At 41.4% G+C, this 25,498-nt stretch overlaps 1 protein-coding gene across 1 annotated transcript; it reads right to left on the reverse strand.

The window, feature by feature from the left end:
* Nucleotides 1–8,253: 8,253 nt before the first annotated feature.
* On the reverse strand, nt 8,254–12,406 carry LOC147611242 (uncharacterized). The gene has a single exon (XM_086785050.1). The coding sequence runs from the start codon at nt 12,220–12,222 to the stop codon at nt 8,422–8,424; it is 3,801 nt and encodes a 1,266-aa protein (XP_086641176.1). The 5' UTR covers nt 12,223–12,406; the 3' UTR covers nt 8,254–8,421.
* Between the last annotated feature and the right edge of the window lie 13,092 nt (nt 12,407–25,498).

A 25,498-nucleotide genomic window follows, 5' to 3' on the forward strand; every position in this document is an offset into this window, starting at 1 on the left:
TAGGAGGACACCTTGGTGGTCACCTATTAGAAACACAGGGAGGACTGAGGTCAAAACGTGCCATGTTTCCTCTACCACACCAGGCTCCTCGTCAGCAGAGCAGCAGACAGCCAGCTGTATAACAACTTGGGTGTCTTCTCTTTTGAGGGCATCAATATCAAACTACTCTCGCTGAGTTCCCTCTCAGGCCAAGTCTATCTCCTCTGAACCTCATCATCTTCTCCTCTTAAAGGTTACTCTGACCTTTCCTCATCTCCTTCTGTTAGACCTTTCTCATGCTCAAGCAGTAAATGGAAATAGCAAACCCGTAGTGGTAGTCAACAAGACAACATTTGCGCTTGTGTACTGGGCACTTATGTGTCTTCTTCTTGTCCCTCGACACCTTTGAACACCTTTGAAATATCCATGTTCACCTTATCTTTTGAAGATGTGGCAGAAATAAGATCCTCCACATGCATGTACTGAATATTGTTTAGGATGATTGCATCATTCGAAGTTGTCCGCTAGTATTACTGCTCTTTCTCTTGGAGATATGTGCGTCCAGACAAGATCATACTCTCGATGGAGATGTTGCCAGACAAGATCATACTCTCGATGGAGATATGTGCGTCCAGACAAGATCATACTCTCGATGGAGATGTTGCCAGAAAAAATACATGAAAGTTGAGGTTCGACCTCGATCTCAAAAGGATGCATCTACAAGCAAAAAAAGGTTGGCAAAATGATTGTTAACTACATAGCAAGAATAATGGAGATCTGCAGTTACAGTGCAAATGTCATTACAATGCAATTCATGGTGGTGAGTGAAGCTTAATATCACATTGTGCTGAACCGAAATACACACGGTCTACGTTGTACATATATGCATGAGAAGCTAGCGATACTACAACTTTTCATTACAACACAAACTATGGGGCTTCCAAATTCAAGCTATATAAGTCTGCAGCATTGCTAAAATTTCAGCAAACACCCCTATGAGATAGAGATATGGAAAAGGATTCCATATTCGAGCTAAAAAGACCTTCTATATTGCAAGTCACTACAACATGAAAAAACATTGGACGTTGACGAGGGAAGGCCTTATATCGTGTTGTATTGACTTGCACTATACAAGGTCTATATTACACTAATATGTAACAAACGTCATTACAACACAATTCACGGTGGATGTTGGTGAGTGAAGCATGATATCGCATTGTGCTGAACCGAAATATACACAGTCTACGTTGCACATATATGCATCAGATGCTGGAGATACTATAACTTTTCATTACAACATAAACTATGGGGGTTCTAAATTCAAACTATACTGAGTCTGCATTGCTAAAATATTAGCAAACACCACTATGAGACATAGATATGGAAAAGGGCTCCATATTCGAGCTAAAAAGACATTGTATATTGCAAGTCACTACAGCGCAATTTACATTGGACGCTGACGAGGAGAGGCCTTATATCGCATTGTATTGACTTGCACTATATAAGGTCTATATTACACTAATATTTAACAAACGAGCCTCTAAAGTTCACGATACTCAGTTTTTCATTGTATACAAGAACCGTATAGTTTCACATTACACAAGTATTCAAGCAACGTACCCGATCAGAAGTAGGCTTCCATATTTGCGCTATAATGAGAGCATATATTGCAAGTTAGTAACATGATATAGGGTGGATGTTACCGAGTGATACCTTCTATCACGTTGATCTGAATTATAATATACAAGGTCTATATTGAGCAAAATATGTAGAGAATACTAAAAAGTGGCTTCTAAGAACGAGAGTATGGGCTGGCGATCTCCCATATGGTTCCGAATTTACGATATACTAACCTTGTATAACGTAAGTTAGTACAGCGCGATTTAGGGTGGACATTCTCGAGTAAAGCCCTACATCGCGTTGTACTGAAGCTCAAAGTAATTTCTACTAAGAACGAGAGTATGGGCCGGAGGCGCCCATATTTTTTTGAATTCGTGCTATACTAAACTTGTATAACACAAGTCAATACAATGCGATTTTGGGTGGACGTTCTCGAGTGAAGTCCTACATCGCGTTGTAATGAACTCTAAATTATTTATCAATTATACATGATTTGCATAGGAAAAGAAGGAATGGCACTCACAATCATATGAAAACGAACATTTTAAGATTGATAAGACTTGAGAACTCAATTGACCTTAAAATTTCCTTAGGCTTGGAGATTGTCTCACGGATCAGTGCCGGGAAGATCAAGAGAATTGCCAACACTAGTCGCACCGTCGGAGAGGAGCACTGAGCAAGAGCGAGAAAATAGTTGCACCAAAAACAAAGCCAAGTGTGCTTGAAACTCATGCTATAAATAATGCATGTGGGAGTACGTGCGTTACCTGATAGTCTTTACACGTGACAAGATTTCATTGGCGATTGTCCACATTCGTTCACGTGAGTGATAGACACGTGTCACTCATACATTCAATCGGCATCATTGCCTACCACGTGCACTTAACGCCAATGTCATCATGCAACGTCACATATACTTAAGGTGGGACCCCTTCTATTAAACCCTAAATCATCGAATTAAGAGTCAAGCTCTGCGTAAACAACAGTGTCTTTTGATCGATCTTTGTTGCCGTGATCTACTCTCCATCATCTACACCGTTTCATCCCTTTGTGGATGACATCTTGTTGCCGAGTAAGTGTCCATTTCTCAATACAATGTTTATTGACTTGCACCATGTCTTCTTCTTCCTTTTCTATGTGGACTCTTGAGCAAGTTTCCTTCATTATGAAATCAATACGATGTGATATGGGGGTTTCAATTTGTTGGAACTCTTCCCATCGCGTTGTAGTGCATTAAATCCAAATATGTTGTGTTTCTTTGATTTTGAATGTAATACACCATTTACTGGTTTGAATATATTGTTTGTTTGCATATCGCATTGTATTGGGCCAATTTTTTCATGTTTGAGTTTGCTTCATTGTTGATTCAATACAACGCGATATGGAACATTCTATGTGTTGGATACATGTCCTCTTATCGCATTGTACATAGTGAATTTTATCGAGTATGTTTTCATTGTTTGTCACTTGAACCCTTTTTGCATGTTGAAGTTCCTTTGATTGTGAATGTAGTACAACGCAACATGGGGGATTCAGTGTGTTTGAAGTCCTCTTATCGAGTTGTAGCAAGTTTCGTTAAACATTTATCCTTAGTGATCCTTTAAGCCTATTTTGCGTGTTGGAGTTCCTTTGATTTGTTACTGCAGTACAACACGATATGGGGGATTCAATGTGTTTGAAGTCCTCTTATCACGTTGTAGAGTTTTGTTAAAAAATTATCCTTTGTGGTCCTTTAAGCCTATTTTGCATGTTGGAGGTCTTTTCATTGTTAATGCAGCACAACACGATATGGGGAATTTAGTGTGTTTGAATTCCTCTTATCGCGTTGTAGTGAGTTTTGTTCAAAAATTACCCTTAGTGGTCCTTTAAGCCTATTTTACATGTTAGAGTTCCTTTGATTGTAAATGCAGTACAATGCGATATGGAGTATTCAGTGTGTTGGAAGCCCCCTTATCGTGTTATAGTGAGTTCTGTTCAAAATTTATCCTTATTGTTCCTTTGAGCCAATTTTATGTGTTGGAGTTTTCTTTAACACTAATTCAATACAACATGTATGGTTGGTTTCTACAAATCTCATTGTAGTGATATTTATCCAAAAAATTTCCTACTTAGTCGTTTGAGCCATCCGTCTAAATCTTTTATAGATGGTGCAAACAAAGAAGACAATGAGGGTCTCCTCGTCTAAGGATCCCAAAATAGGGCAAAAATCTCAGAAAGATGGACAAGGGAAGAATATTTCTAGCCTTCGCAATGGGAACTCAAAGGTACAAGTAGCACAGCTCCGTCTTACGTGAGCTACAAAAGGTGCAGAGGCACATGTAGTGTGCCATTCCGAAGCTCCCATTCTAGTGCCTTGTCATATCTATTTGTTGTGAAAGGAACCATTATGATGTGCATTGGCAAGCCTCGGCATTGGGGTGCTTGCATGAGGCTGCCGGAAGATTGGCTCATTGAGCATTTCCAAGATAGCTACGTTCTAGTTGCCCATGCACACAAAGTAACAGTAATGTCAAAGGACATGTACTCGCACTACGGCTTCTTAGGTTGAGATATAACAAAACCCTAGAGCTAGTGAGCCTCACTGACACGAGCATGCAAGATATCCTGGAGATCCCCCCGTTGAGGAAGGACGTAGTACAGTCATTGAAGGGACTAAGGGAATTCATTCGCATGATACACAACAAAATGTACAAAAGGGTAACGACGAAGTCAGAAATAGAGAGGCTAATATGGAGAGAATTGAAAGGGCAAGGAGAGAAGCTGAATTTAAAGCATTCTATAGTTCTAATGTCCAGGCTTTGAGTTATTTTCCCCCCTCCTTCGTTGTGAGTTGTCGGTGGTCACTGGTGCGAGACACTCTTCAATACTTCCCTTTCAAGGTGGAAGAGATTGAGGTGTTATCCACAATGCACAAGGAGGTCAGCGATGACATAGTTATGTAGGCTATTTTAATGTTTGTTTTGTTCCATGACATAAAATTTAATTTAAAGTGTTATTCTTTCTTGAAGTAATACGATGTTAATTATCTGTGCAGTCTAGTTTTATCAAATCTACCATGGGATGCTCAACACACAGGGTATATATTTTGGATTCTCTATTTCTTCAGAGGAAGTTTCCTGAATGGATATTTGTCCATGGTTTAGGGACGTAGATTTGGACCATGCCCACATCTTTGTAATGGCCTACCATGAAGCGTAAGTGTCATGTGACCTAAATTGTAGTTTTGGTATTCTGACATAGATACTAGGTTTACCGTCTTATACTGTTTATTGACTTTTTTAGTGGACACTGGAGTTTGATTATTGTAGATACTGAGGCAAAGCAATGCTATCTTGCCAATTCAACTATAGGATTTTATGGCAACGTGAGGCAGTAAGTCCACACAATCATTTTTTATATTACTCAGAGAGAGAGAGAGAGAGAGAGAGAGAGAGAGAGAGAGAGAGAGGAATATTATTGACAATTGAAAAATGGTGTGCAGATCTATTAGAAAGTTAATAGTTAGTATTGAGGCCCTTACCCAAGAGGAGATTTTAGATTCAATGGAGATCATTAGATGCAGAGTCCCAGAGCAACAGGATGGCTTTAGTTGTGGTTGGAGGGTGTGCTACAATGCCATGTTGTTGTTGCTGGATGCAATATTGGCACTTCCCTTAGAAAATGTAAGCATGCACTTATTCTTCTAATGATACCTCATTTTCTTTGTACATTCACTGATGCTGATAGCACATATGTAATTTTTCGTATGTGTAGAATCTACAACTATCGAATTATATAGACTTGGATGTACGACTATATAGGGCCACAACAATTGAGACTCTAATTAACAATATTGGGCAACGAGATCTTGATATGCCATATGCATTTGTGCCTCCTCCACATTGGCCACCCAAGACCAATGCCATCATAGGATCATGGAGTTCTGCACGCAGCCAAATGGTGCAATCAAGGTCCTTGTGCAGCATGTTTATATGCACACAGACATAATGCTACATCACCCCACGATAAAAGTACAAGATCTAAGACAAGTAGTAAGATTCAATAAGTAGTCTTTGTTTTTTATGTTCAATGCCTAATTGTTTTGTGCTCTATAGATAAGCATTAAAATTTTCTTGCAGCTTTTTATCCATCGAATGTGGAGGAGTGGCATAATGTAGAGTGCATCAGTGGAAAAATTAATGTCTTCCATATAGAGATAGGCACATTGCTATATATGATAACCCACCTAGCCATTTAGCAGCACATGGAATCTTCTTTTATAATTCCATGTATGTTTTGGCTAATCCAAATGATAATGTTGGAAGAATCTAGAAAGCTATTGGCCATTGGCCTTTCTTTGACAAGAGATCCAACTGATGTGTAGTGATGTACCGAGTAGTGATGTACCGAGGGATTTTTATTTTAAGTTAGACGGTATGAAAAATGGAAGTAGGAGTGAAGCTTCCAAAACCTGCTCTGTTTGTATCGAACCACATATCCTAGAGGTTGTGGAAACCTTGAGATTGTAACCTTTCCATCTATAATAAAATTTCAAGAGTTATCTTTAGTCTACATGATGTTGTATAAATGTTACTTCTTTTTGCATTTTTTTCTTTCTATGGCAATCACACATCTTGGGCATCCCTGCACCTCTACCTTAAAAATGTCTAGATTTTAACATTAAGACATAATAGGCTATTATTTACATACATTACTTTGAATTCTATATATAAGCCCATATTAATACAATATAGACCTTGTATAGTTCAAGTTAGTACAATGCGATATAAGGCCTCTCCTCATCAGTGTCCAATGTAAATTGCGTTGTAGTGACTTGCAATATACAAGGTCTTTTTAGCTTGAATACGGAACCCTATTCCATATCTTTGTTTCATAGTCATGTTTGCTTAAATTTTAACATTGCAAACTTAGTATAGCTTAAATTCGAAACCGTGGAGAACAAAAGAAACATTCAATGTAATGTCTTTACATTCAATGTAAAGACATTACCATAAAGTGAGTTATCTTAGAGATCATCTTTGCAACATGGTGATACAAAAATGCCTTGTTAAAATTCGGCATGAATTTTTTTTGAATAATTCGAGAGTAGTTAATACAAAGAGTTTACACATTGTCATATAAAAAAGAAGAGAGCATGCTCATGCAAAGTACACTTTGAAAAAAATACCTAGTGCCCATGAACCAGTGCTCGAAAAAAAATGACATTTGAGTGTATTTGTACCAGAATTAAGAAAATTAGATATTCAGTAGTGAATGATTTTTTCATATATTTTAGTTATGAAACTAGCATATAGTGAGATTTCGATCGAATAGATTTAAGATTTGTCCTTATTTTGATTGGTTGAAAAATATATTTTTTTCGGTGCTTAAATAGGGCCATTAGAAGCATTGGATTATCCAGGCAGCAGAGGCTCTGAGAAGCGAGCGGACACGTGTGTGGCGAGTGGTTTTGTGCTAGATTTCATTTCACTCATGTAGATTGCATGCAACCCATACATCAACGGATGGTCGACGAGACGAGGTTTGCACGGCAGTTTCACCTAGTTTGTGGCATCAAGGTGTTGAGGAGGGTCTAAGCAGATGGGGGGATTGGGAGCCTGGTACGAAAAGGAGGAGATGAAGTAACGCAGAGAGGAGGCAGAGGTTGAGTTTACTAGGAAGAAGTGTGTGCCCGATTGACTAAACGATAGACTGTGCACTCAATCAAAAGAGAAAGTATGTTTGAAGCTTAATTAGAAGTTAGTCAGAAATCAAGTGGGGCTCTTCTCCATGTGCAGTGTCTTTGTTTTCTATCCTAGTAGACCCCTGTCTAAAGGTAGAGCTGGGAAGGTGGCTACAGAAAAGTGTCTTGTATATGAAAATGTTGTTTTCAAGGTTTTCTACCTAGGTAAAGGCTTCTTCAATGTCTTTTTTGTCAAAGGATAGTCTATAACTGAGTTATTTGCCAAATGACCTCTTTTCTTGGGCCAACACTTAGTGCATGTGTTTCCCTTTCACTTCTTATTTGATGTTAACAAGATTATGCAGAATGCTTGTCCTGTCTGGGTTGAAGTGGTCGGCCTCCCCCCTGGGCCTGAGACCATCTTTGTAGGATATTAACTTTGGTTTACAGTTGCAGGTAAGATGTTATGAAGGTCTGAAAAGAAGATTACCCAGATATGGACCTAGAAACAAAAGGTGGTATCTCAAGGAAAAACAAGTGGACCATACATTTGTTGCTTTTATAGAGAACCCAGTTGGTACTAGACCCAAAGTTCAGATATGGTCAAAGAGGGGGAAAGTTGGAAAAACAATCCCCTAGAGGCTTCACTACAGAAGCTATGATGGAAGCTTGTATCATGTTGGGTTATCAGATCTCTTGGGAGCACTCCACTTTCTTGTTGGAGGAGGAGAGATAGGATTTATTGTGTAAACTCTTAAGTGAAGTTAAATGTGAAAGTAGGGGACTCTAGGAGAAACTCAGATCGTTTTTGTCATAAAGTGTATTTGGCCCTTTTAAGTTTATATATAATACTTATTACTGATCCAAAAAAGGAGAAGGAGCATTGGATTATCCAAAAGAGGGGAACTTATGGGTTCTTTCATCAATTATTGGGGCTTGAAATAAGCTTGATATTGAATCCTTCACTGGTTAAAAGACAAATACGCTTTAACTTTCTACGAAATCTTCCAAGAGCCGTGTCACACGTTAAAATCACCAAAAGGTATGAAGTACATGGGCCAAGGCCTTTAGGGCCTAGGCTTTATCCCTCTTTGGAAGGGAATCAAGGGATAATAAATAAAATTAAAATAATTCATGAAAACATGCAAGACGTAAATGCATTAGAGGGAATCCAGATCTTGGTCTTGATGGAGCTCTCGAAACAGAGCCATCACTTGCAGCATGTTGGGTCTCTTCCAGGGCGACTGTTCCACGCACCAACATGCTATCTCGAGGTATCGAAGCATCTCCTTCTCCATACTATTTGATGCAAGCCATGCCGGTGGCGTGACGGCCATGGCGCCTCCACTGGCGAGCGCCTCCTTGTCAAGGAGTTCCTTTTGCTTTCCTTCTGTCAGTTGTCTCTTTACCCACCCCACTAGGTCCACACCGCCCTCGTCCTTCTCCTTTGCCGCCTTGGCGGTGGTGGTGGGAGTGGCGGTGGTGGTGGTGGTTCCCGTGGTCGCAGTGGCCGTGCTACTGTTTGATGAGGTAAAGGCTTCTCTACTGGCACAGTTCGACGATGATGACCATGTGGGTCTCTTGCCAGTGATGAGCTCCAACAACACCACTCCGAAGCTATACACATCACCCTTGGTGGTGCAACGGAAGCTATGGCAATACTCGGGAGGCACGTAGCCCGGCGTGCCCACGACGGAGCTGACGCTGAGGTGAGTATCCGCGGCACTGACTAAGCGAGCCATGCCGAAGTCCGACACGCGCGCCTCCAGGGCGTCGTCGAGCAGGATGTTGCTAGACTTAAGGTCCCTGTGTATGACGTGCGGGATGCAGCTATGGTGGAGAAAGCAGAGACCCCTTGCCGTTCCTAGAGCTATTCTTTTCCGCATTTCCCAGCTCAGCCCCCCGTGCAGCTGCATGTCAGAGACCAGCTCCTCCTGCTCTGTGCCGTCGCAGTCACCGACGTGGAGCCTTTTGTCCAAGCTGCCGCCTTCCATGTACTCGTACACCAGCAGCCTCTCCTGTCCCACTTTGCAGTAGCCCAGCAGAGGAGCCAGGTTGCGATGCTTGATCTTGCCAATGGTCTCCATCTCTGCCATGAACTCGCGATCCCCTTGCCCGACCATGTGAATGAGTTTCTTGATGGCCACCACCGTGCCGCCTTCCAACGTGGCCTTGTAGACGTCACCGAACCCCCCACGCCCGATGATGGCCTCCGAGCTGAAGCCGTTGGTGGCTTCCAGCAAGTGGGCAAAAGTAAGCTTGCGGAGCGGCGTTTCGAAGGTAGCCACATTGATGCTGAGGGGCTCGCTCACGCCAGCGATGTCCCAGCTGCGGGTACCGTTGGATGGTAGGTTGTCCATGTAACCATCCCGCACGTGCTGCCTCAATCTGTGCTTGCTTCCCAAAAGGCAGGCCGCCATCCCACACGCGCAGGCCGTCACCAGAGCAAACGCACCTAGAGAGGACATTGCTATGGCAACACCGGACCATCGAGCAGACTTGGAGGCAGAATTGCTCTTGGAAGAGGAAGCGGAATCACCTGGAGCTGGAGCGCCACCGCAAGGCAGAAGAGGCGCCCCACACAGGCCCGGGTTGTTGGCAAACACTGCAGCAGGCATGGTAGACATGGTGCCGGAGGCGGGTATGGGACCAGAGAGATTGTTGCTGGAGAGATCAAGTTGGTTGAGCAATCCCAATTTGCCAAGAGAAGGGGGTATTAACCCTTGCAGCATGTTGTGATCAAGATAGAGTATGGTCATGCGCACTAGATTGGATAGGCTGTCTGGTATGGTACCAGTAAGAGAGTTGTAAGACAAGGAGAGCACAAGGAGATAGCTCAATGAGCCAATCTCTACGGGAATCCTCCCTAAGAGCTGGTTGTAGGAGAGATCAAGATACTGCAGGCTTCCTGTGGTCGGGAAGTAGTAAGGGTCTGTACCGAAGTAGAGGCGAGTCAAATTGCATTGCTTCACACTACTCAGTTGGAAGAGGGTCTCATCACGGATGCCACTGTACTCGAGCAGGCCTCCTAAACCTTTGCATTCCGACCCCAGGTTCTTCAGGTAAGCATACTCGGTGTCCTGATTAAGCGTGCCTCTACTGATTTTCCCCGCCTGCTTGGCGAGCTCTGCTGGAATGTTACCCTCCAGGAGGTTGGTGTTGAGATCCAGCCATATGAGCATAGTGCAGTTGCCAAGGGTCGCCGGAATATTGCCGGAGAATGAGTTGTTGGCAAGCTGCAGTATGCTGATTTTGGGCATGGCTCCCAGCTCGGAAGGAAGGCTTCCAGTGAAAAAGTTGCTGCTGAGGGAGAGCCATTCTAGATTGCTGCAGTTGGCGAGGGTGGGTGGAATGGTGCCCGATAACAAATTAATGTTAAGGATGAGCTTTCTTAAATGTATGGCTGTGCCAATATTATGTGGGATTTGCCCCTCGAGAAAGTTTCCCCAAGCCATAAGCTCCTGCAGCAAGGGTAGACTTGGAAGAGAGGACGGAAGAGCCCCGCCCAGGAAATTGCAACTCAGATCCACGATCGTAAGGCTGGTGCAATTGCCTAGGCCTGCTGGAATAGCACCCGTGAGCTTGTTATCTTGCAGTAGCAGTTGCTTGAGCTGAGGTGCGCAGAATGTGTCAGGCACGCTCCCAGTTATGTTATTGGCGCTCAAATCCAGCTTGGTCAAGTAGTCGCAGCCGGGAAGAGCAGCCGGCAGACGCCCTGTGAGGTTGTTGAAGCTCATAACGAGGGTCTGCAAAGAAGGCATGGCGCAAACTACAGTTTCGGGGAATTCCCCTGACAAAAAATTTCTGCGCAAATTCATGTAATAGAGAGATGAGCAGTTGGAGAAAGAAGCAGGGATGGTTCCTACCAGCTGGTTAATTGACAGGTCAAGCTCTTGCAGCGAGACGAAGGAGGCCCCGAGCTCGGCTGGGATAAAGCCTGTAAGATTGTTGTCAGAGAGATACAAGCCCCGGAGGTTTGTGAGGCTGGCGAGGGAGGCTGGCAAAGGTCCCGTGAGGCTGTTGAAAGAGAGGTTGAGGAGGCGAAGGCTCGTGCACGTCGAGATTGAAGGGGGGATGGGGCCAACGAAATAGTTAGCGGAGACGTCAAGCGAAATGAGATGGGCTGAATTGAAGCTATCGGGGAGGGCTCCAGATAGCTTATTGGTGGAGAGGTTGAGGTGAAGGAGAGAGGACGAATTGACGCGAGATAATGCTGCTGTGGAGGCGGCAGGGAAGATGTCAGCAGGCAGGGTGAACTCGAGGAGGTTGTAGGAGAGGTCAAGGTGCTGGAGGGTGGTGCAGTCGGAGATGCCGGCGGGGAGGCTGCCGGAGAGGCTATTGTGGGAGAGGTCGAGCCATAGGAGGCTGCCGCAGGCGGAGAAGAGGTTGGAGGGGAGGAGTCCGGAGAAGTTGTTGTAGGAGAGGTCGAGCGATGCGAGGGGGCTGCCGCCACCCAGAAGGCCGAAAGAGGAAAGGGGACCGCGAAAGAAATTGCGCGAGAGGTTGAGGTAGGTGAGGGTGCTGCAAACGACCTTTGTGGAGGCCGAGAAGCTGCCCGTGAGGTTGTTAGAGGAAAGGTCCAGCACCGAGAGCGTGGTGCAGGCGGAGGCCACCACCTGCTCGCTGCCAAAGCCGTAGAATTCATTCCCTCCTAACCGCAGCTCCTGCAGCTGGTCCAGCGGAGCTAAGGCCGCGGTGGGCAGAGGCGCCAACAGGCCGCAATTGGTCAGATTGATGGCAACCACCCTCCCATTCCCACAGCTGACCCCTCGCCAGTCGCAGATGTTGGAGCTCGCACTGGACACCCACCCAGAGAGCACCCCGGACGGATCCTTCTCAATCCTCTGCTTGAAACTGAGCAGCCCTTGCGTGTCTTTAGAGAGCCCAGAGCCATCATTCTGTGCAGCAACGCCTCGCGCCAGCAAAAACAGCAGAAGCACAAGACAGGCCACCACTCCCATTATTATTTTAATTATCTCGACTATGGCCCCCTGCTCACTATGGCCTTTCCACCTGCATCATCATGAACGCAAGCAAAAGAACAGCTAAGACATTAGCTGTGGAAGAACCGCAAACATGATCGCCACTACACTGGCTAAAATTGGGCGGCGGGCATGTTTTGCTGCACGACCTGCCACACGTCTGTCCCTCGATTTTATTCAATTTGTCAACGCTTCGGGAATCAACGCATTGTCTCAATGCGTAGTTGTGCCGTGTACAACTCGCGTTATGCTTATCTATTGACCTTCACGGTTTCACATGTAGTCACCGGCATGCAGTGCCGGGGCAGTCGGCAGCAGTAACATATTTTACATATTTTTCAACCAATCAAAATAAGGACAAATCTTAAATCTATCCCTACAATATGCCGATTTTATTAAAAAAAACATTCCTACAGTATGCCGATTTTTCTTAATTGTGACCGGTACAAATACCGTTTTTTTCAAGCACTAGTCGGCACTCGGAGTTCGGAAGAAGGTTTCAAGCCCTGGTCGGCAGTCGGAGTTCGAAAGAAGTCTATGCATCGTTAGGTTGGTTGATGCGTTCACTTTAAGAACACTTATTAATGCATTCAAATAAGATGAACAATAGTCTTCTTTTTTTACCCTCACCTGTGGGGTTTCAAATTTCCATTCAAAACTAAGCCTTGATGTTCCTAGGGGGCGGGGAAAAAAAAGACATATTGTGAGGAGTGGGGGTTTGGTCAGTCAACCATGGTTTTATCAAATGTGTCGGTCATCAAGGGCTACAAATCAAGTCAGGGCTGAACTTTGAAGTCACATTTAATATTGCATGAGCTTTGTTGAAAATGATGGGTCGTTTGACTTTTTTGTGTGTGTTAAAAGTATTATTCTTTAAATGTTGCACACCAAATTAATGATAATTTGCAGCTTGTTTCTTAGGTTTAATTATTATTATACTATGCTCATACCGGGGTTTGAATCCAAGCCTTATCACCATGTTAGGAAATTTGAGAAAATCTACAAACTTTGAGAAATCGAAAAGGTGTGGAATCCCATTAATTATGACTTTTTTAATTAGTTATGAGGCCTTTTGGTTGTAGTACACTCTTGCTTATGTAAGAAACTCTCTTCTTTATCCACTTCTAAGGTTGATTGTATCTAGAATAGATGGTGTTAATAAACACCATTATGCTTGTAATGGTGGTGTTTATAATCATCGCTTGAGCCTTTCTTGAATAAAGATAAATAAAAAGCTATAATAAACCATTATTAAAGCAAAATAGTACAATACACACCATAATAAATCTATAAATTGGCTTCACTCATCTACTCCTTGTAAGCTCTCTTGGGCCTTGCATGCATGTTTGGTGGAATCTTGATCTTCTATGAAAAATTTTGGGCCCCCTTTGTGACCTATGCAAACACTATTAAATCCACATGCTCCCAATGAACTAGTATTGCACCTCCAAAATTTGTTCCAACAATCAACATAAACTTTGACATGAGTGTCATTTTTTTAATTGCATATTGCTGCCCAATACTGTATTGAGACTTTCTTGTAGTTATCACATTTCCTATCTTTGATGACACTTGTGAGACCCCTACCCCTCTATCTATGATAACGGAATCACACTAAAGATAGAGCGACTCACTCGGGATCTCATGTCATAATGCTTGGCTGTTCTGTGAACTCCACTCTTACTATGTTTGCATTTATTATTCCTTTGCATATGTTGGCATGTTGTTATCTCTCTCTCTCTCCCAACCTTTCTCTCTCACCTCATCTCCCATGTTTATTGTTACCTTTACAGAGAGCAGTATTCCTCCATTCTTTTAGGTTTGACACTTCACAGATGACACTCACTCTGACAAACCAAAAACAGTTCATCTTACTCCTAACATTTACTACAATTCGACACACATGGTTCACACAATGCAGCTGCACTTACACTACTCTCAAAAACACAGAATACAGAATCAACATGACTAGAATAAGTGAAGTACAAAATCTGTCTACTATGCTGCCATTACAGGATCCGCCATAACTAAAATCCGCCAAGAACCCCATTCATGTATTACTAAACAAAACGGCTCCAACTATGTAAGCTTCCCACGACTCTTTACCTTCCAAGATCCCAAAACTAACTGACTTCCTAAAATACCAAAAATTCATACATAAAGCTTGATAAATAATCCGCCTAAGGTCTACCCCAAACACCTGGCACAGCTCGGTGGCTTGAGCCAACGGCTGACCTCGGACCCACAGTCCCTTGATCGAGTCAGCCACTTGCTGAATCCACCAAATCTGCCATTTTCGCTCCTACACTTGCCTTTCCACTTTCCTCCTGTGCTTCCACTGTAATCACTTCCGCATGGACTTCCCTTGACACATAGGGAACAACCTCAATCCATTTAACTGATATCTCCTCAGCCTTATTTACCATCCAATGAGGAATCTCTGGAACCTTCCCATAAAACCTTTTCAACCTGAAGCCATTAACCGGTTTTACTACCAGAGTTCCAAACACATCTCTCAACCTAAAGGTACCTTGCCCCAATTCTTCAACAATCTGATAAGGCCCAAAATATCTCAATTTTAACTTACCCGGATGTGGCCCCAACTTGGAATTATATAACATCACCCAATCATCTTTCTTGAAAATTTTAAACTTCACCTGCCTTGACAACCATGCATGTCTTCTATTCTGAGCTATCTCCACTACATAAGCACTCTGGATCCGATCCTCCTCTAGTCTCAGCAACTCCCTTTGCCGATGCAAAACTGAATCCTCAGGGTGAACTGCTAGCTGCAAACTGAGAACCACATATTCCATTGGAACAACAGCTTCTATACCATAAACCAGCTTGAAAGGTGTCATCCCAGTGACGACTTTATATGCTGTCCGGAATGACCATAATGCAGAATCCAGTTTGTCATCCCAATCGGATCGATTTTCGGCCACAATCTTCTTCAAAATTCTCACAAGCACCTTGTTTGTACTCTCTGCCAACCCATTTGCTTGCGGATGATACGGAGTGGATTTCTTATGCAAAATCATATGCTTAGTTGTCAATTCTTCAATGACTGAATTCAAGAAATGCACACCCTGATCTGACACCAGCTCTATGGCTTGTACAAAAACCTGGCCACACTAGCTGCTTTATTATCTCTTAAAGGTAATGCTTCCACCCATTTTGTGGCATAATCCGTTGCTACAGGATATATCGTGCACCATTTCTCCTTGCTTTGGGCTTTATGAGTCCAACAAAATCCAGCCCCCATTTCTGAAATGGTTCAAGTGGCAACACAGGGTGGTCCTACATCCTATCCATTGAGGTTGGCTGCCCAATCTTCTGACATTGCAGACACTCCCTGGCAAACCGATGTGCATCCTTGAGCAACAATGGCCACCACAGACCAGCTTGCATTATCTTCCTTCCTGTAATCTCTCCGAAAAAATGTCCTCCAGTTGCTCCAAAATGTGCCTCCTGCAAAACAGCTCTCTGCTCCTCATCCGGTACACATCTCCTGATGATCTGATCTGGTCCCTTCCGGTATAGTGCACCAACAATAATCAAAAATGGTCTGCTTCTCAATGCAAATTTCTTCTTCTGATCTGTTGACATACTAGAAGGCAAAACTCCATCTGTCAAAAACTGGAACATTTGATCATACCAGTTGTCAAACTCTTGTCCCTCTACATGAAACAATTTCACATCCGAAAACTGATCCAACACCCCAGGCATCTCCTGCATATTTTCTAATCTGCTAAGGTAATCTGCTGCATGCTTGTTCCCTGGTGTATGCAACACCGTATAGTCAAATTCCTGAAGCAAAAGCATCCACCTTGCCAATCTACCTTCCAGTTTTGGCTTCTTCACTAAGAAAATCAGCGCTTGGTGATCAACATAAAATATTAATTTGTTCCCAAGCAAGCAATGCCAAAATTTTTCCAATGCAAAAATCATTCCCAAAGCTTCCCGCTCAGTAACTGTGTAATTCTTTTCAACCGATTTCAACATCCGACTGGCATAATACACTGGTCGAAACCACCCGCAGATCTTTTCCTGCATCAAAACAGCTCCGATCGCCATATCCGACGCATCCACAAACACATGAAATGGCAACTGCCAATTTGGTGGTTGAATGATAGGAGAAACAACAAGCATCTTCTGCATAAAATGGCAATTGCCAATTTGGTGGTTGAATGATAGGAGAAACAACAAGCATCTTCTTCATAACCTTAAATGCCTTCTCCTGAGCGTCTCCCCATACAAACTCAACATCCTTCTTTGTCAAATGAGTCAAAGGTACACTGACATCTGCAAGATACCTTAAGTACCTATTGTGCCACTTTAGCTGCCCCATAAATCGTGATACTGCCTTCAAATTATTAGGTGCTACTGCTTTTTGAATTGCACTAATTTGTCAGAGTCAATTGACATACCTTCTTCCGAGATGATGTGACCTAACAGCTTCCCTCTTTGGACTACTGCAATTGCACATTTGTATGGATTCAGAGACATCCGAAACAGCTGACACCTTTCCAAACATTTCCTCAGATAGTCCAAGTGTTTTGCCCTCTTGCCAAATACAGAAAAATCATCCATGAAAATCCGCATGAATTCCGTCAAATACGGCTCAAAAGTTTTGAAAGCTGCTTTGGAAAACGATGGTGGCCCATTCTTCAATCCAAAACTCATGACTGTATATGCAAATGCACTCCATTCTGTTATGAATGCAGTTTTAGCAACATCTTCCTCCGCCATCCAGATCTGGTTATATCCTGAAAAACCATCAAGAAAACTATACATTTCATGACCTGCGACATCATCCAAGATTGAATCCATAAACGGCAATGGAAATGGATCAACAACAGTTGCTGCATTCAATTTTCTGTAATCCACACACACCCTAATTTTTCCAGACTTCTTTGGTACGACAACTATTGGTGACAACCATTCTGCCTGATTTATTAGTATAATGAAAGCTACTTGCAAAAGCTTATCCAGCTCTTCCTTCACCTGCTTTGCATAATTTGGATTGATTCTATACCGTTGCTAAATCACCGGCACCGCATCTTCCTTCAGATTAATCTGGTGTTTATACACCTCCGGATCCATGCCGGACAAATCTGAATAATCCCAGGCAAACACATCAATAAACTCTTGCAGCAACCTCTTAAGATCCTCCTTAAACCTCTCATCCAAATTTACACTGACTTTAACCACTTTTGGGTTAACTTCAGATCCCAAATTCAACTCCTGCAAATCATCTTCTTTCACTCTTGACACCTTTTCCATCAACTTATCATATAGAAACTCAGCTCTGGTTATTGCCTCTTTGGGTGACACTTCATCATCAAAAGACTCCAAATCCTCTTTCATCTTGGACACAGAGCTGACTTCTAATTCCTAAATTGATCCCTGACCTGTATCCACTTCACTTGACTTAACAGGTGACTTCCTGTCGGACTTTGTAGAATCCTCCTGAAAAACATACTTCTCCACAATCCGTTCCACATCAACTTCAAATATTGGAATAACAGTAGGATTTGCCTCCATAAAACATGCTTCTTCATCATCTTCAACCTCATCCGACAAATTAATTGTCTGAGCCATCATTGGCTTTACTGACGTTGACAATTTCTTCTTTGCAGTCATTGGAATCCTTACAGAATGTTTGCCTTTTTTCAAAATCACTTCATTTCTTTCCCAATCCTGTTTAAGCTTTGCGGACTTAAACCATGGTCTCCCTAAGAGCATTGAATAAGCATTCCCTGCATCCTGCATCTTCAAAACAACAAAATTTGCTTGAAATGGCAATCCATGCACCTTGAGGATTTGACCTCGCAACATCCCAATTGGTTGTACTCTCTGTTGATCCGACGTCCGCACTTGAAACGGTGCAGGCTCAAGCTTAACATCCGGCATCTTTGCAAATTCAGCTTCAGACAAAATATTCACACCGGATCCTCCATCTAACAGAACATCAGAAAACATACGACCATCAAAATCCACATCATCTTCACTGATCTGATAAGTCCCAACACTCTCCTTAAATGCACTTGGAATGTCAGGAGTGGTTGACTTTCTTGTTCTGAATAAAGTTTATCCCTAAAAATTGGAACCAATGAAAGCAACTGTTGTAAACTGCATAGGAATATTCAGTAATTCCTCAAACAATGCCCCTGATGCTAATTTTGAATTCCCCACTATCTCAAGCTGCTTTTGCTTCTGTCCAGATGTCATTTCTTCCTTTCCGGACTGCTCCACTTCATCCGCAACCTCATCTCAAACTTCCTTCTCTGTTTCCCAATCCAATGGTGGTTTAAGCCTTGCCTTTAAACGTGTAACTGCCATTGCCTCAGGCTCACTAGACTTGCATTGCGAACAATCACACTTCGAAGAACACTCCGCTGACACTTGATTTACCTCCTGATCCTCCACAACTTCAACATCAATAAAATTACTCTGAGGTGTTTTCTCTGCCTCCCCCTACTGTGCAGGTGGTGTAGGTAACTGTGGTAACTGAGTATTTGGTGACTAGCTGTTGATCCCATGCCTACAGATTCCAATTTGGTGGACTCCAATTTGGGGGTTGCTGCCAATTTCCTCCCCAAGGCTTGAAATTTGAATAACCGCCATATCGGGGTCGGTAACCTGCATTAAAATTTCCTCTGTATGACCTATTTTGATTAAAAGGTGGCCTCCACTGCTATTGTTGTCCACGCCAACCCGAATTATTAAATGTCCTATGCTGTCCTGCAGCATCCGAAAATACTCCACTTGCATGTGGCAAAATTTTGCTGAATGCGCTCCAGAATTGGTCCCCTAAAATTAGGATTGTACCAACAATTAGTGGTTTTATGACCATCAATGTCACAGATATCACAATGAGGCTTCTTGCTACTGGATTCAGATTCTTGCTTAACCCCCATTTCTTTCAACTTTTTCTCCACCATCTTTTCAACCAAACTGCCTTTGGACTTGTCTTTATCCTTCTTCTTATGCTTCCGCTCCTTGTCCCCCTTGTCTGAACTCGAACCTGAATCGAAATCTGAATCAGAATCACTACTTGTCTCTAACTCAGAGTCTGAATCTGTGCCTGAATCAGAATCATCATCACTACTGTCATATGAAGATCTCTTCTTCTTCCTTCCCTTCTTTTTCTTCTTAGATTCCTGAGAACCCCTCTTTGAAGGACTCAGATTAATTACTCCAAAGCGCTTCTCTGCTCTTGTGGCAATTTCGATCAAACCATCCAAACCTGCTCCGACATCCACACTGCTACTGCATTCCGTAGTTCCTTCCTCAAACCATTCATATAGTATCCGGCTAACATTTCATCTGTCGGCCTCTCCGCATTTGCAAACCTTCTCAGATACTGTGATTAAACTTCTGAGTGTAATCCTCCACAAACATTTTCCTCTGCTTAATTGCTTTAATCTTTGTAAGAACATCATTCGAAGTTTTCTCCTTTCTGAACCTGTTCAAAAATGCATTCTTTAGTGCCAAATAATCTCCAAAATAACCTGCATTGAAATTGCTCAACCACTGCATGGCTCTTCCCTCGAGTGTCGCTTGGAATTGTCGCATCTTGGCTTGCGCGTCATACACTCCATCAAATCCTCTTGCCTGCCATCTTGTCTCAAATTGAGCTACATGGCAATCGGGGTCCTGTTTAGACTTCCCTGAAAAGGTCCCGAATTTGATGCGAAAATCAGCTCTAGCCACTGCTGCCATATTTCTTAGCGCATTAGGGGTCAAATGCCCTGCAGAAGATGATGAGGACGATACTGGTGATGGAGGTGGTGCTGGTAAGCCCCCCCCAATCCGCAGTGGATCAAAATCCAATCGCCTCCTTACTAGAAACAAATGTTGTAACAAAACTTTTCCTATCACAACAACTGGATCCCATTGCCTTTCTTCTCCTGGCTCATTGAAAATGCCTCCATACTCCTCTATTTCTACTAAATCCTCTGCACCAGGCTCTAACTCATACTCTGGATTATCACGTTGCATTCCACTATCTTCACCACCTTCATGCCTTTCTGGATTCGGGTCATGCTGCTAAAAACCTCGCTGCCTCGCTGCCCACCTAGTAAAATATGAATGAAGAACCTGCTGCGAATTCTCCAGCCCGAACTACCGCCTAGCACTTGACTTCCCAGAAAACATAACCACCTCTACATCCATCACTTCTACTCTGCTCTGCATCTGCTTGGCACCCGTCCTTCTAATAGAAGAAAGCGAACTCGACCATGAACACTCATCACAATCACCGTGATCGCCAGTGTTTATTGTTGCCTTTACAGAGCATTATTCCTCCATTCTTTTAGGTTTGACACTTCACAGATGACACTCACTCTGACAAACCAAAAATATTTCATCTTACTCCTAACATTTACTACAATTCAACACACATGGTTCACACAATGCAGCTGCACTTACACTACTCTCAAAAACACAGAATACAGAATGAACGTGACTAGAATAAGTGAAGTACAAAATCTGTCTACTATGCTCCCATTACACGATCCGCCATAACTACTCACAAAATCCGCCAAGAACCCCATTCATGTATTACTAAACAAAACGGCTCCAGCTATGTAAGCTTCCCACGACTCTTTGCCTTCCAAGATCCCAAAACTAACCGACTTCCTAAAATACCAAAAATTCATACATAAAGCTTGATAAATAATCCGCCTAAGGTCTACCCCAAACATCCCACCTTGCCTTGCTCCCATTCTTCCTCTCTCTCTCTCTCTCTAATCTCTTTTATCTCTCTCCCTCTCTGTTTCTCTCACCTCATCTTACTCTCTCTCTCTCTCTCTCTCTCTCCCCTCTTACCTTGTCAAGGATGTCTCTCGCCCCCCCTCTGCCTTGTCAAGGGTGTGTCTCTCTTCCTCCCTCTCCTTGCATCTCTCTCTCTCTCTCTCTCTCTCTCTCTCTCTCTCTCTCTCTCATTTCATCCCTCTTTCTCTAGATCTTAGGCACTCAATGATATTCCTTTGCATGCGCGTGTATGTTCTTTCATGTCATTGCATTGCATGGTAGTGCATGCCCTTTATTATCCTTTGCATGTGCTTGCATGTCCAGCATGACCATTTGTATCATTTATTAATCTTTGCATGTGATTGCATAGCATTGCATGCCTTTCAATACTCTTTGCATGCGCTTGCATGTCCTTTGCATTTGCATGACATTTTTGTCCTTTATTATCCTTTGCATTTGCATGACATTCTTGCTCTTTATTATCATTTTCATGTCATTGCATGGCTTGGTATTGCTATTGTATATGCATATCATTGCATTGCATTGTATTGCATGGCAGTGTTTACTCGTTATTATCCTTGGATGTGCTTGCATGTACTTACATGATAGTTTTTGCCCTTTATTTATTTTTGCATGTGCTTGCATAGCCTTGCATGTCATTTAATGTCTTTGTATGTGATTGCATGTCCTTTAATTCTCTTTACATGTATTTCATAGTGTTTATGTGATTGCATGCCTTTGCATGGGTTTGTAAGCCTTTACATGTGATTGCATACTCTTTAATGCTCTTTGTAACATTTGCATAGTGTTGCATGTCACTGTATGCCCTTGTAATAAGTGTTTCCAATCCTTTTCATGTAATTGCATGTCCTTTTGCTCTTTACATGCGCTTGCATGTCACTGTATGCCCTTGTAATAAGTGTTTCCAATCCTTTTCATGTGATTGCATACTCTTTAATGCTCTTTGCAACATTTGCATAGTGTTGCATGTCACTGTATGCCCTTGTAATAAGTGTTTCCAATCCTTTTCATGTGATTGCATGTCCTTTTGCTCTTTACATGCCCTTGTAATAAGTGTTTCCAATCCTTTTCATGTGATTGCATGTCCTTTTGCTCTTTACATGCGCTTGCATGTTATTAAAGGTTCATGAGACTTAAAATTAAAGATTCCACTTTCTTAAAAATAATGAACAATGTACAATTGACTAGAGTGAATGATATACATAATTATAGGTAAAAGATAATAAATTTATTCCAGAAAAGATATTATATTAGCCTTGCATACTGTTTCTTAAAAACAATGATGAAATAATGTAAATTGACAAGGTTAATAATATATAAAAATTATAGGTAAAATATAATTTTATTTCAAAAAAGATATTACATAAGTCTTGCATACTATTTTATAAAAATAATGAATAATGTAAATTTAACAAGGTGAATGACATACACAATTATAGGTAAAACATAATTTTATTCTAGAAAAGATATTACACTAACCTTGCATAATATTTCTTAAAAACAATGAACAATGTAAAATCGACAAGGTGAAAAACATACATAATTGTAAGTAAAAATTAATTTTATTTCAGAAAAGATATTACATCAACCTTGCAGACTATTTGTGCATTACATAACTACATGCGAACGGGTTGTGGCAAGAGAGGATTTTAAGGGTTCCTAAATCTAAGTGCTTTTAAGGGCTACTCTATTCTTCAGCTCCTCATGTAGGGGTTCCTCCTTGTATTCACCAATATAGCCACAACTTCACCAAGTACCGATGGGGCAGATCTAATCTTCATGTTCCATACGCATAGATCTTCTAAGTCAATGGGCTTATCCACTAGAATCTTGTCCCAATATTATGAGAATCTATTGTAAGTTTGAGATGCTCTTTCACATCTCTACTCGACTTCTTGCACAAAGTCTTGCAAACAGATTTAAGGGTATCCTTGAGAGTAGAGTTAGGGGTATTTAATAAAGACATGACGAGTGAGGGGGGTAAGGAAGATGAGAGTGAGAGAAAGATAGAGAATGAGAGAGAGGGTGAGAATGAGGGTGGGTGAGGTAGAGGATGCCAGTGTGAGAGAGGAAAGGAAAGAGGGAGGGAAATAATTAGGGTGAGATGAGGGAGAGAATAAGGGTAAGATAGAGGGAGAGTATGATGGTGAGGAAGAGAATGACAATGACAAAGAGAGACAAAATGAGAGATGGGAGTGAAAGTGAGAGTGAGAGCCAGGGGATCATATATATAGATAGAACATGCTAAAAGCAAAAAGTGATTTGCACATGGATAATTGTTATAATTAGCTAAAATAATTACATAAATAAATGCTATATTTAGGTAAAGTAATTGCATTGCTAAATTCTCTACTTAATTAAATGTTCCAAGATATTCCAACCATTGATAATATATAAAATAATGATGTTGATACCAATACGAAAAAAATATTAATTTATAAAATGATGATATTCTAACCATTGACATCATAGAAAAATGTTTTTGTCATTTCCATTTGAAGCATTGTATTACAACTGTGTCATTTGTCCTAGAAAGATATTAAAAAGTGAAAAGTATATAAACCTTCATAGAAAAAGTTGATAGTGATATGATATCAATTTTATATAAAATAATGATGTTGACATCAATAGAAAAAGAGACGTATTTTGTTATTTTCATTTAAAGCATTGCATTACAATCATGTCATCAATTGTAAAAAAGCGAACAGTGTATAAACCTTCATAGAGGAAGTTAATAAAATGACATGACATCAAGGACATCATATATTGGCAATATTGTCATTCAACTTAGATAGCAACTAAAAGAGCTCCTTTTTAGATTGTTCACACCTAAAACTGAACATTTTGATTAGGTCCTCCTTTTTTAGAGTGGGCTACTGTACAAATATGTTATGGTTTGCATCTAATCCAAAAATATACAAATCTACAAAATATAGGTGCTTGCATGCACAATATCATCTACCTGCCCTAACCCTAGTTTAAAAATCTGGTAACAAGATGGTTCTAAAGGGTGTAGAGAAGCTCTATATTTGGTCAAAAGAAAAATAAATAGTTTTTTTTTGTGTTAAATAACCACTTTTTTCATGACCATGAAAAATGTTTTCATGCATGAAAAGTTCTGACCACATTAGGGCCAAAAATGAAAATTTTTGGGCCCTATAAGAAAGTGATTAAGATGTTAATTTCGTAAAGGTTTTAGAGTTCAAATGTCTCCAGATATGACGGTTTAAACTAGATTCATGGCTGACACCACATGGTTGACAGAAGGGTGCACACATGTTGTGAGTTGGGAGATCTATGAGAGCTATAAAAGGATGTACTTGGATCAACTCTAATGCAATGAGATTATGTGGGTTGTACTCATTTAAACTTGTCATTATCTTGCTATTAGCTTAATCACATTTGGTATTACTTTAATCATATGCTTAATCATGATTCTCATATGCTTTGATCCACCATGAGTTCAAACTAGAATTGAATTCTTAACATGGTATTAGAGCCATTCATCCCTCTATAGCCTTTCTTTGCTTACCCACAATTGCTTCTAAAATATGTAACCTATCACGTGAGTTCAATATATAAGGACATTTTTATTTATTTCTGAGAGAAATTTATTTTAAAAGGCCTCCATTAATAAGATTTTGAAAAAAGATTACAAATTTGTATTGAAAAAGAGAGTTTTAAATATGCAAAATCTATAAATAAGTAGTTTTAAATATAGTCCTTAAATGCACGTGATATACTAGGTTTGCATGTAGTTAACTCCCCCGAGTCCTATACTAACAAAGAAAAAAGGTAAGAAGAAGGTCTCCCAAGATCAGAAGCTGACATCTTGGCCCTTACTTGTGAGATGGGTCCCTAGGACCATCATCAATAGTGTCATGAACCTATAGCATACATGTAAATGGGCCCATGGGTAAAACACTATAAATAGGGCCTTGGGCGCACATGGATAGGACCTTTTTACTAATCTTGGACATTACATTGTACCTTTGGCTCCTACTATGGAGATGGCCATCTATGGTCAAGGCTCATGGTGGTTAGCTTTCAAGCCATCCTCTTGGTGAGAGGTTAACACACTTAGGCCATTGTGTATCTCTCTCTTTGCTACATACACATATGGATTCTCTCTCTTGTTCATCTTTGGCTATGATTCTTGGAAATGCTAATTTCATGTGTAGTGGATGCTAGAATTCATCTTTCATGTGTTTGATTTCATCTTTAACTCTAGATCCATTCCATTTGGTATCAAAGCCTTGATTTTGATCCATTTTCAAGGTTTTTGGTGCATGAGATTGGTATTTCTTGATGGATTTCTGAAATTTTTGGGTTTCTTGAGGTTTTTAGACTTAATCTTGATTAATTTTTTATTAATCTTGTGGGAATAGTGGGGTTGAGGCTTGCTTTCTTGGATTTTTAAGTGATTTTGGTGAGATTTATTCAATTTGGACCAAATTTTAGGGCGGGTAGACCA

Source organism: Cibotium barometz, chromosome 47 (assembly GCF_041138505.1).
Source record: "Cibotium barometz isolate CiBa-2024 chromosome 47, ASM4113850v1, whole genome shotgun sequence".
Taxonomy (NCBI): Eukaryota; Viridiplantae; Streptophyta; class Polypodiopsida; order Cyatheales; family Cibotiaceae; genus Cibotium; species Cibotium barometz.

Coding starts and splice junctions, on each gene's coding strand:
- LOC147611242 (XM_086785050.1), bottom strand. CDS start 12,222: ATGGGAGTGGTGGCCTGTCTTGTGCTTCTGCTGTTTTTGCTGGCGCGA.